Here is an 11,567-nt window from a genome sequence, read left to right on the forward strand (position 1 = left end):
GCTTAGAATCCAGTCTAGATTGATCAACCTAGACAAAAATCCACCTAGGTTGATCCGTTTAGGTTGTTTCCGTCTAGTTTGAGTCAAACTAGACTGAATTCTGTCTAGGTTGGCCAAACTAGACAGAAAACAACCTATACGGAATTCAAAATTCCGTCTAGGAAGCAACCTAGACGGAATTTTCGTCTAGGTTGCTTCTTAGGTCTAGAATTTCCGTCTAGGTTGCTTCCTAGAACGAGTTACAGTAGTTTTTTTTTTTGCAGAACCTGCTTTGCACGACATATAATGTCAGAGGTACATATGCATAATATTACACAATACCAAATCATATTCATATCCAACACAATCTATTTATATTCCAATATTAAATCTAATTATATTTAAATAATACATTCACCAAAATACTAGAGCGATACAGAAATTATTTACATAGATAATAACTAATTTTCTATTTATATACTTATTTACAATTGGAACGAAAGGAGATATACTTATAATCTATTTACATTCTTCTATCCTCTACTCGCCTGCTTGTTTTGTCATGCCCCTTCTCAAAGGCTTCCCAAACATGAATGTTCAGCTGCTTGAATTCTTTTGCTTGTCCGTTCAATCTATACTGGTTCTCCCCCTATAAAGTAAATATGTAAATAGAAATAGCTCAATTCCTAGACCAATGATACTGAAAAATTGATTAACACGCAAGTACTGTATATAAAGATATATGTATATATAACAGTCTGTACCTCCTCTGCTGGCTTCGTGTGGTTAAAAAATGAAGTGTATGCCTCAGTAGTAGAATCATATGCCCTACAACATTCTGCCTCTTCAACACTCTGCACAAGTACACATATCAGAAGACATGACCTTGATATTTACATACTTCTAATTTACAATGCAATAGAAAGTTAGTACCAACAATGAAATACTTTATCAATGTGAATTAAACACTGATAAAGTGAATACGTTTCTATCTTATTACCTTATAACCTGGTAGGTATGAGCTAAACCAAACGATGGTGCATCCGGCCTGTTACAGATAATAAACTACAAATAGAACAGTGGTTACTTTAGAGTTCACCTGAGAGCTATGATGCATAAAGTTTTTTTTTTGGTCAATGAAAAAAATATTATTCATTTTCCCAAATTTTGAAATGAGAGTACATTAAAAAAACCAGAGAACTCTCTGGCAAACAAGAAAACACGTAATCACTTACAACTTTTCAATTTTCCCTCTCAAGTGCTCTGGAATATCTTCATTTAAGACTTTCATCATGACTGAAAGCTTCACCTCCCTCACAAGTTGATCAGGTCTTCGGCATTTTTCCTGAAATATTCTTGTGTTGAAAGCTTCACCTCCCTCACAAGTTGATCAGGTCTTCGGCATTTTTCCTGAAATATTCTTGTGTTCCTCTCCTTCCATATCCAGTAAATTGTTGCGGTCTTCGGCATTTTTCCTGAAATATTCTTGTGTTCCTCTCCTTCCATATCCAGTAAATTGTTGCCGACAGCACCATTCTTTTCATCTTCTTCATGAATCCAAGTCCTCTCAAGTTGTTACTGTACCAATTCATCACATGATCCCAATCACATGATCTCCATGTAAAGCCTAGTCATTCCATCACCTCATTCCAAACATAAGATGAGAATTTGACACTAAAAAAAAGATGTTTTTTTGAGTCAGGGCGATTAACTGAATCAGTGCACAGCACACACTAGTTCAGGTTGACATCCAATATCCCCATGCGACACAGTCTATCCTTGGTCAGGAGCCTCGAAAGAATAGCAAGCCAAGCCACGGTATCATCGAATGCCCCCCCCCCCCCCCCCCCCCCCAAACTGAATTCAACCAGTTTGCAATAGCTAAAGGTTGAGATATAGCATTGTATATAGATAAGATTTGAATATTACCATTTTTATGACAACTATTTAGAACTCTATGTATGCTCTCCACATTTCCAAATCTTCTCATCACCAAATCCCTCACCTTTAGGAGCTGCCTCCACATCCAAGAGTCATTCTTCTTTGGTTGAATTTTTCAGATCCCCTGATGTTGTAAATAGTTATCATGAACCCATTTAATCGACAACAAATCTTTTTTTGTATGTATCATCCATAACAGCTTAATACCTACAGCCTGATTCCATTTTCTGGCTGTGAAAAAACTCAATCCTCCTACTTTCTTATCTTTGCAGACCTCTTTCCAAGAAACCAGATGAACTTTGTTCCCCCATAAGAAAACAGAGCACATCTTATCAATTCTTTCCAAAACCTTGATCGGTAGGATATAGTTGCTTGTCCAATATATTTGGATTCACAGAATAACAGATTTTATGAGTTGAATTCTCCAAGCATATGACAGATTCTTCCTGTTCTGCCAAGATTGGAATTGATCTGAAATTTTGGATATGAATGATGAGCAGTCAAGGAAGGAGAGTCTCTTTGAGATCAGCGGCATGCCTAAATACCTTATTGGCAAAGAGCCCCCTGAGAAATTTAAGAATGTACATATTTGTGCCTTTGAATTATCATCAATACCACTCATGAGAATTGAACTTTTGCTAGAGTTTGCCTCCAGACCTGAGACACTGTTGAATTCTTGAAGACAGCTATGCAATTTTGCTATTGAGTCCAAATCAGCTTTACAGAATAGTAGCAAATCATCGGCAAATATCAAGTGAGTAATCTTCATCTTAGCACATTATGGGTGATACTTGAATCTTCTATCTGTGCTGAGAGTCTTGAGTTTCCTAGATAGATATTTCATTCCTAACACAAACAAGAAGGGAGATAATGGATCACCTTGCCTCAGTCCTCTAGCTCCCTCAAAGTACCCATGTAAGGAGCCATTTAGTGACAGTGAGAATCTAGGAGTAGAGATACATTCCATTACCCAATTAATCATGTTATTAGGAAATCCCAAACCTGTTAGCATGTGTCTGATGAAGCCCCAGCTTATCGTGTCAAACGTTTTTCTCAGATTAACATTAAGAACAGCTCTTGGAGAAACATGTCTTCTACCATAATGTTTAAGAAGTTCATGAGCTAGCAGAATGTTGTTGGAAATAAGTCTTCCTTTAACAAATGCACTTTGTGCATCATCAATCAAGAAGCCAATTACTTTCTGAATTCTTGCAATAATAATTTTAGAAATAACCTTGTATATACAGTTGCAGCAGGATATTGGCCTATAATCAGCTGGTGATCTGGGATTGAGGATTTTAGGCACCAGAGTAATGGAGGTGGAGTTATAGACACCAAGAAGCTAAGAAGCTTACCAGTACAGAAGAATTCCTCTATAGCTTTACACATTTCATCTTTAATAATATTCCAGGCTGATTTGAAAAAAGATGCACTAAATCCATCAGGTCCTGGGCTTTTATCATCAGACATTGTGAACACAGCCTGTCTTATTTCCTCCCTTGTGACAAGAGATTCTAGCAAGCTCCTTTGATTTGTAGATAGAATATGACCATTAGCAATGACATCTGGATCAGGCACAACATAATCCCCTGAAGTTCCTAGAAGTCTTTTATAATACTCAGTTAGCTCATTGATAATTGTAGACATATCAGAGATTCTATTACCATCATCAGTATAAAGAGACAGAACCCTGTTATGATGTCTTCTAGTTTTCATGATTGAATGAAAGAATTGAGAGGATTTATTTCCATGCACAGCCCAGTTAATGTTTGCTTTCTGCCTATAAAAAGATTCCTTACAATGTATAGAGTAGTATATTTCTTTAAGTATTCTTTTTCCTTGGATATGAGATGAGGATTAAGAAGGTCAGTGCTCAATTTATTCTGAATATCAGATAGCTCTTGCTTGGCTCTTAACACCTGTTCACTAATATTCATGAAGTGTCTTTTATTTAAATCCTTCAACACTAGTTTGAGCAACTTAAGCTTTGAATGTAACTTGAACATATAGTATTTGTTGGCCTTCTTGTTTTGATGATGATTTAACAAACAATTTATATCTAATATTAGTGTTTGTGTTTTGCTATTTAAATTAGACAAACAATATGTTGGAGGATGGATGGATTGCGTCATAACGATCATATGAAATGGAGGTTGGTGGAATAATGGTTGAAGCTATGCAAATTCAAGTTGAAGATCCAAGTTCAAGCTTCATCCGCAAGTGTACCAAGTTGAACTCATTGAAGACCTTCATCAAGCTTGGGTAATTTAGTTTATGAGTTTATATTATGTGTGTTAGTACTTTAAGCTCAATCATATACACACATACACGTTTTGGTTTTGTATATATATTGTTATATATATACATATATGTTTTGGTTTGATAGTTTTCAAGTTTTAATATGAAACAATTTAATATAATTAGAAAACATATTTTTGTTTCATACTTATATGCATATATATGATTTCATCAATATCAATTTTATTTAGTTCAATGAAATCATGTTTTAGTGTAGTATATGTGTATTTTGATAAAATACTACATTCATTGTTTATAGACTTCATAACAATAGTTTACATCTTTCTTCAAGTTTATAAAATCATTTTGTAAAGTTTCAAAATATGGTTTAAGCAAAATGTCAAAATTCATATGTTTACATTTCTATATTTTGGACCTCCTTACAAAATGATGATATTTTACATTTGAAAATTCCTTTTTAAAAACCAGTTTTTGTAGCATGTTTATTATCATGTCTACAACCATTTTCCAAAGTTTTACATTTTTCTAAATTTATTTGATATTTTTAAACCCTGTTTTTATTAACATGTACTGTTTAAAACAAGCTGTGTGCATGTCATGAGTCGACTCATGAACAGTGTTGAGTCGACTCATACATGTACTGTTTAAAACAAGCTGTGTGCATGTCATGAGTCGACTCATGAACAGTGTTGAGTCGACTCATAAACTGTTGTGTAGTTTACATTTTATTTCTGACGAGTCGACTCATAACATCATGAGTCGGACTCATGAAGTGTGCTGGAAAACTAGTTTTGTTTCTGCTGAGTCGACCCATGAATTCATGAGTCGACCCATGCATGATGAGTCGACTCATGAATTTTATGAGTCAATCCATAAGTTGTTTTTAGCCTGTAACGGCTAGTTATGAGTCGACTTATGAACAGTGACGAGTCGATCCATAACACTGTAACGACTATATTTGTACAGAATCAGATTTCTGATTCTTAGGCTTTTTGGTCTTTTCCTTTGGGGTTTTTGGCTGAGATTTTGGGTGGCTATATAAACCTCATTTGCTCTCATTTTTCAGTTTAACTAAAAGAAGGTTTTAAGAAAGTTTAACAAGGGTTTAAAGTTTATTTTGAGTTTGTTTAAAGGTGTTTAAGCCTTGTTTAAGAGTTTCGTTTGTGAAGATAATTTCACAAGGGCTTGAGGAGATAATCTTTGGTGTTTTGAGCTTCAAATCATCTCTCTCTCACTCTTGTCATTTATTGGAAAAGTTTTCTAAACTCAATCTAGCTTTACATTTTATTGTTTGATTATCATTTTATTAAGCTAGTGTTTATATTGAGTTTAGTTAATTTTATTTATCTCTTTGTACACATACAACCATTGAGCTTATTGTATTTTCATACTTAGTATAATTTGGGTTGTGGGATTGTGTGACTTAGAGAGTGAGTTTACATTGTGTTCTCATCCATTGTAGAGAACAAATTTATTAGTATTAGTGAACCTTAATTGTGAGGAACACTTTGTAATACACTAGTACACCAAGAGGAGTGTGTGGTGAGGACGGAGTCGATACCGAGAGGAGTGGTGTTGGTGAAATAATGAGAGATGATAATTCTGAGCACTTGAGGGATTCGATACGTGAGGACCAACACTTGAGGTGGTAGTTAGTGTAGTTACATTGTGATTGTGAACGTTGATCGGTAAACGTTGAAAACCGATATTGTGTGGTGTAAACGTTTTCAGGTGATCGTTGAAAACCCAGTGTGATAGTGGAATTCTTCCCGGGAGTGAGGAACGGAGACGTAGGACGGAAGGTCCGAACTCCGTGATCATATTGCTTGTTTGAGTTTGGTTTGGCGCACTTATATTTGTGAACATCTTTATTGCCACTCTCTCATTGTTTATTTCATCTACTATATTGTTTATATCTTGTTTCACCATTGTGTTAGTTTTATATCCTTGCATAGTTATCTTGTTACATATTATATTTGCTAGGATATTTGTTAGTAAGTTTTAATTGGCATTTAAATCGGATTAAATTAACATAAATCCTATTCACCCCTCCCCCTCTAGGATTCTTTCATAGCGATCTTAGGGTCTAACAGTATCCCTGCATATCCTGATCCCAAACAGACTTGACAGTAGATAGGAACTCAGGGTGTTTTGTCCACATCTTGAAAAACTTGAAAGGTTTTTTCCCCTGAAAATCATCATCTCCAATTGTTAAGAGTGCTGGAGAATGGTCAGAACAAGTTGGCTGCAAGAATTCTACTTGACTTGAAGTATATTGTAAGATCCATAATTCATTAACCAATACTCTATCTAATATACTCCATATTCTAGTATCAGCCTCCTGCTTGTTGTTCCAAGTGTAGAAGCACCTTGTGGTCTTAATGTGTGTCAGTTGACTAAAGGAGATAAAGTGCTAAAAATCTTCAGTATCAGCCTCAAAAATTGGTGCACCACCCAGCTTTTCATCATCACTGAGAATTACGTTGAAATCTCCTCCAACTAACCAAAGGCAATTAACTAATGACTTGAAGGTTTGAAGATCCTATCATAGTGCCTTCCTTCCTTCTCTTTGATTAAGAGCATAAACTATAGTCATTAAGCAAGAAAACTTGTCATCTCTTGAATGGACTGAACATGTTATATATTGTACAGAAACTTTGACACATTGAATAGAGAGAATGTCACTTTTCCAAAGAAGCCAAATCCTCCCATTGCCTGCTTCCTGGACATTTGAAGTCCACTCCCAATGCTTAGCAATTTTTTGAGCTATTTTATCCATTTTCCCTAGAGAAAGCTTTGTTTCTAAAAGAGCTATAAAAGGTAGCTTATAATCATGAATGAATTGCTTCACAATTAAGTGTTTAGGGGACTTATTAAATCCCCTAATATTCCATATAGAGAAGTGCATTACTGTCTTCCACCCCTGTCAATATAACAGGGATCAAAATCAAGAGTCTGTGAGTCTAGAGGTGAGAATTGAGATGCCTGAATAGAATTCCCTGAAGCTCTTGCTATTACCCTTCCATCCACATTTGTCCTGCTAACACTTGTAAACCCTGAAGTATTAACTGTCGGGGAGGAAAATTGACGAGGAGTTGCTAATTCAAAATTTCCATGCCTAACACTTTAGAGTATCAGACACCATTTGTTGTGCATGTTTCACTGATACAGTAGAGCTAGCATAATTTAGTCCTTTATCAGGGGACATTCGTTGTGCATGTTTCCCAGTATTAATCCTCAGGTTAGTATCTGACACCAATTGTGCATGTTCCTCTCTTTTAGAAGAGCCAATCTTCTTTTTGTCTGGATTGATTTGATCATTCACTTGATGAACTTGATGAATATCCTGCTATTTCCCAGATCCTTCCATCATCTGAGGTTGGTTGGACTTGCCAGATACATTTATCGCCTGATCAGAATTAACATGCACAGATACAGGATGACTTGACAATGCACCATTATCCTTAGCTGCATTATTCTCCTTTCTGTTAACAGGAACCCATATTTTCTTTAATTTTTGTCTTCTGTAATTATCAGTTTCATGACCAATAATATTGCAGTTTGAACACCATCTTCGCTTAAGTTCATATATAATCTTCTGATTATATCTTTTCCCATCTGGCCCTTGTAAATCAACTGAGTCTGGCAGAGGTTCCTTCAAGGGTAATTGCACTTTAACTAAAACTTTAGCATAGTTAAGTCTCTGCCTAGTGACAGTGAGCATGTTAGTTGTTATAAGGCATCCAATTAGGCTAGAGATTTTACTAATTCCTGTAGCACTCCACAAATTAAGTTTTAGATTTGGAAGATGAATCTACATTGGGTAGGAGTAATCCTAAACTTTCTCTACTTCAATTTCAGTAGACCATAGTTTTAGTATCAAAGGCCTTGAGCCAAAAAACCAAGGTCCAACATCCGACACTTCTCTATCTGTTGATCAGACTAAAAATCAAATAAAAAAACCCCTTGCTTGAGCAGAGAAATTATGGGGATAGATATCTTACCCCAAGCTTTGTTGATGAAAGTTTCCATCGATCTGAATTTAACATTCAGCCCTATAACATGCTCAATTAAGGAATACTTCCAAAATTGTTCACATTCCCTCAATTCTTCAGCAGTGAAAGAAACAGCAGCAGAAGGAGAGCCTGGAATAAAACTGAGAATAAGTATTATCAGCAAAGAGACTCACATATGATTTCTTATCTTCCCCTTTATTGAGCTCATCTCTCTTACCTGAATCCTCGCCATTGCCATTAACATCTTCTTCCAGATTAAGTTTAACAGAATTCCCTTTCCCTCTTGCAGAGACAGAAGGGGAAGAAATCACAAGATTCTCATCCATCATCGTTTCCCTTGTGGCTTGAGCAACAAAATGGGTAAAAAATCTCAAGATTATCATCAATCACCTCCGTTGACTCATCTAAATCATTCACAAGTTCTTCTTCCATTTCATCAGCCAGAGAGGTGGAATTAGGAGTTTTACCTGGCTGACGATCAAGAACAGGACCAGATCTGAGCAGGCTTGGTTCAGAAAAATACTTAGTTTTAGTCAAAACCTCTTCCATTAGGGCCGGTACTCTCCATCTCCATTGATGCCATGGAAAAAACTCTCAGCTCCTTTACTGTTCTATTGCTTCCCGAAGCTTCAATTGTCTCCATTGATCTCTCAGATCCCTCAACTACATCCATAGAAGATGAAGAAGGATAGACGAAGATCGAATCCCTTAATGTAGCATCGATGACCCTCTTGCTCTCACTTTTCTTCTTCTTCTTCATTTGAGATGTGAGCAGAGGCGCACAGTAGCGGGAGGATGCATAAAGTTATTGCATCCTGAAGGGCCAAGATGGTGTAAAACCAGTACATGTTGGTTCTCGGGCCACAAGAAAATACCTTCAACTTTCTCTAGAAGGAAAAATAAATGGAGGGAAACAAATATAGTTTAAATTCTGACAACAATGAGGTCTGGACACAAGATCTTTTGAAACATGATGCTCGATTACCAGGTCAAGGAACAATTTAATCAAAAAATTTATTTATGGACTATGTGAATCAAACTAACATGATTATAATAAATATGATATTTCTCATACATGGCTTGAGACTTTTCACGTTTCGGCAATTTCATTATTTCACGTTTTCTGGTAAACAGATCAATAAGTATTGATTATTATCACTGGATGAGATTCCAATCATAGATTTAATCCAAAATTTAACTTTAGATCCCAATGAGCATCATGTGTAGCCTGGTAGTAATATATGACATGACGGCGAAGTAAAAAGGTAAAACTCTGAATCATTTGGACTTTTTTGCAACCTAATGCGCTATATTAATGATAAAACCAAAAACAAAAGTAGTACAACCATAACATCCATGAAGCAGGTGCTTCCATCAATAATATACAAGTAAATATAAGATTTGCAAATATGTTGGCAAATTCCTTCACCGTGATGCATGGATAGGATTCCCACGCATAGAATAGATCATTCAAGTACCAAATCTGACTGCAATATTATTTTTAACTGAATCATGCAATCATGGGATTTTCTCACCATAACAAACTTGTATCATTTTGTACAAAATTAACTTCATATCAGGTTATAAATCCTTGTCATAACAAACTTGTATCATTTTGTACAAAATTAACTTCATATCAGGTTATAAATCCTTGTTAGCAATATCATAGAAAAGAAATGTGCACACCACCAAAAATTAACTTCATATCAGGTTATAAATCCTTGTTAGCAATATCATAGAAAAGAAATGTGCACACCACCAGTTTTCTACCTCTAACAACTATTATTGTGCTTCATAATTTATAAGGCTTTAAACGGCATTCACTGCTTCAATCCCAAATAGAGAGCTATAGATAATTTTTTAGAAAATGTAGTATGAGATGAAAATTAATAGCAAAGCTCCAAATTGTAAAATTTGGTAACAGAAAACCATGAAGAACTCGTTATCTTGAGCACGACGGTCAATTTTCAACACAATATCAACAAATAGCTGTTGTAGCAGATGGGACCTCTAAGATTAAGAACTTATTGCCTACAACAACAACAACAATAATTACCTTGATGCTCCATGTAGAAAAGACTGCAAGTTTGTCCTTAAGGACTAGATAACTTCAAGAAGGGAAAATCTAATATAAAAATTATATAGTCCAGAGGACTAATCAAAGGCTTATACAATTAAGATATTTGCTAACAATGAAAGTAATATTAGCTTTTTTAACTATGTGAACCTACTATCTCTTGAAAAATGAGGAAATTTACCAACTCTGATGCCCTTTCACCAGCATCTTTCATCACCAACATGATCGAACCATGAAACTTTAATAACATAGAGATACATAGAACCTCCAATTCCTTGTTCTTTAACCTTCAAGGGCCTCAATTCAATTTCTTTCGTTTTTTGACAATTTCACTTGGTTTAGGTATAATCAGGACAAAAGGGCATATTTCTCTTATATCTCTTATGTCACAAGTGTCACAAAGATATGCTACATTTGGATGGTTTTTGTGCACCTAAACATTAATCATCACTTCAGTACAAGGAAGCTCAAACAATTTCCAAAATAATCAGCATCAAACTTGAAGAGAACTTTAGAAATACAAGGAAAATTGCCGTAGAATGGTGATGCCATATAAAAAATGCTCCAATACAAAGAACATATCAATACAATATAGGGAAATGTAAGATAGAATAGAGGCCATTGGCCTTTCTCCAAGCAACATTATTATTGTTAATATACAACTAAAATACTAACAACCTAAGATTGAATATAGATGCTCAGGTTTCACTTGTTACTACTACATACAAGCATGAACAATGGGAAAAAAAAAGAGTTTTTACCCAAAATTTTAATCAAGTCATGAACTAGTCACTCGTCATCAATGTTACTTATATTCATGCTAAAAGAACATGGAAATCTACAAACTTTAGAATTCTTGCTCAATATAAACAACTCAAAACCTAAAGTATGAAACTTAGATACCTGAATTCGAGGCTACATCAACTATTGACCCCTATCTCTAACAATCACCGACTAAACAGAGTCCGTCCTCCCTCAAACTTGAACTTCATTGTCCCCCACGCAATCGATTATCGAGGGAGAGGGGTTGGATCTAGGGTTAGGGTTTCGGTGGAAATGGACAGAGGAGAGGGGGCGAGGGGCGGCATAGGTTTAGGTTTTGTATTTTTTTAGGTTTTATTTTTTTAATTAACACAACCAAGACGGATATTCTCTCTAGGTTGCATCATAGACGGAAATTATGTCTAGGTTGCTTTTAAAGTTTTTTTTTAAAAAATAAAAACCGTTTAGTTTGGCATTCCAGACGGAAATTTTTGTCTAGAATGTCTCAAACTAGACGGAACAACCTAGACGGA

General features: G+C 35.4%; 1 protein-coding gene across 6 annotated transcripts; it reads right to left on the reverse strand.

Moving 5' to 3' along the window:
- On the reverse strand, positions 335-11,358 carry LOC109819964. 6 transcript variants are annotated; one of them, XM_020385981.1, is made up of 7 exons: positions 11,176-11,358; positions 1,479-1,557; positions 1,354-1,413; positions 1,215-1,288; positions 980-1,027; positions 744-833; positions 335-628 (listed from the first exon to the last, which is right to left on the reverse strand). In XM_020385981.1, exons 2-7 carry the CDS (start codon positions 1,530-1,532, stop codon positions 607-609), a joined length of 348 nt encoding a protein of 115 aa, XP_020241570.1. In that variant the 5' UTR covers positions 1,533-1,557; positions 11,176-11,358; the 3' UTR covers positions 335-606. The 6 variants fall into 6 exon arrangements, 2 of the variants coding, with proteins under 2 accessions (XP_020241570.1, XP_020241569.1); XM_020385980.1 differs by lacking the exon at positions 1,354-1,413 and having other exon boundaries at positions 1,215-1,324; positions 1,455-1,557; XR_002241674.1 differs by lacking the exons at positions 1,479-1,557; positions 11,176-11,358 and having other exon boundaries at positions 980-1,044; positions 1,354-1,419.

The sequence above is a fragment of the Asparagus officinalis genome, chromosome 8 (genome assembly GCF_001876935.1).
Source record: "Asparagus officinalis chromosome 8, Aspof.V1, whole genome shotgun sequence".
Classification (NCBI taxonomy): Eukaryota; Viridiplantae; Streptophyta; class Magnoliopsida; order Asparagales; family Asparagaceae; genus Asparagus; species Asparagus officinalis.

Bases quoted from the DNA above. Each gene is read 5' to 3' on its own strand.
- LOC109819964 (XM_020385981.1), bottom strand. From the start codon at position 1,532: ATGAAGAAGATGAAAAGAATGGTGCTGTCGGCAACAATTTACTGGATA. The intron at 834-979 runs GTAATAAGATAG...GTACTTGTGCAG, and splicing joins CATACCTACCAGGTTATAAG to AGTGTTGAAGAGGCAGAATG. The intron at 629-743 runs GTACAGACTGTT...TTTACTTTATAG, and splicing joins ACACGAAGCCAGCAGAGGAG to GGGGAGAACCAGTATAGATT.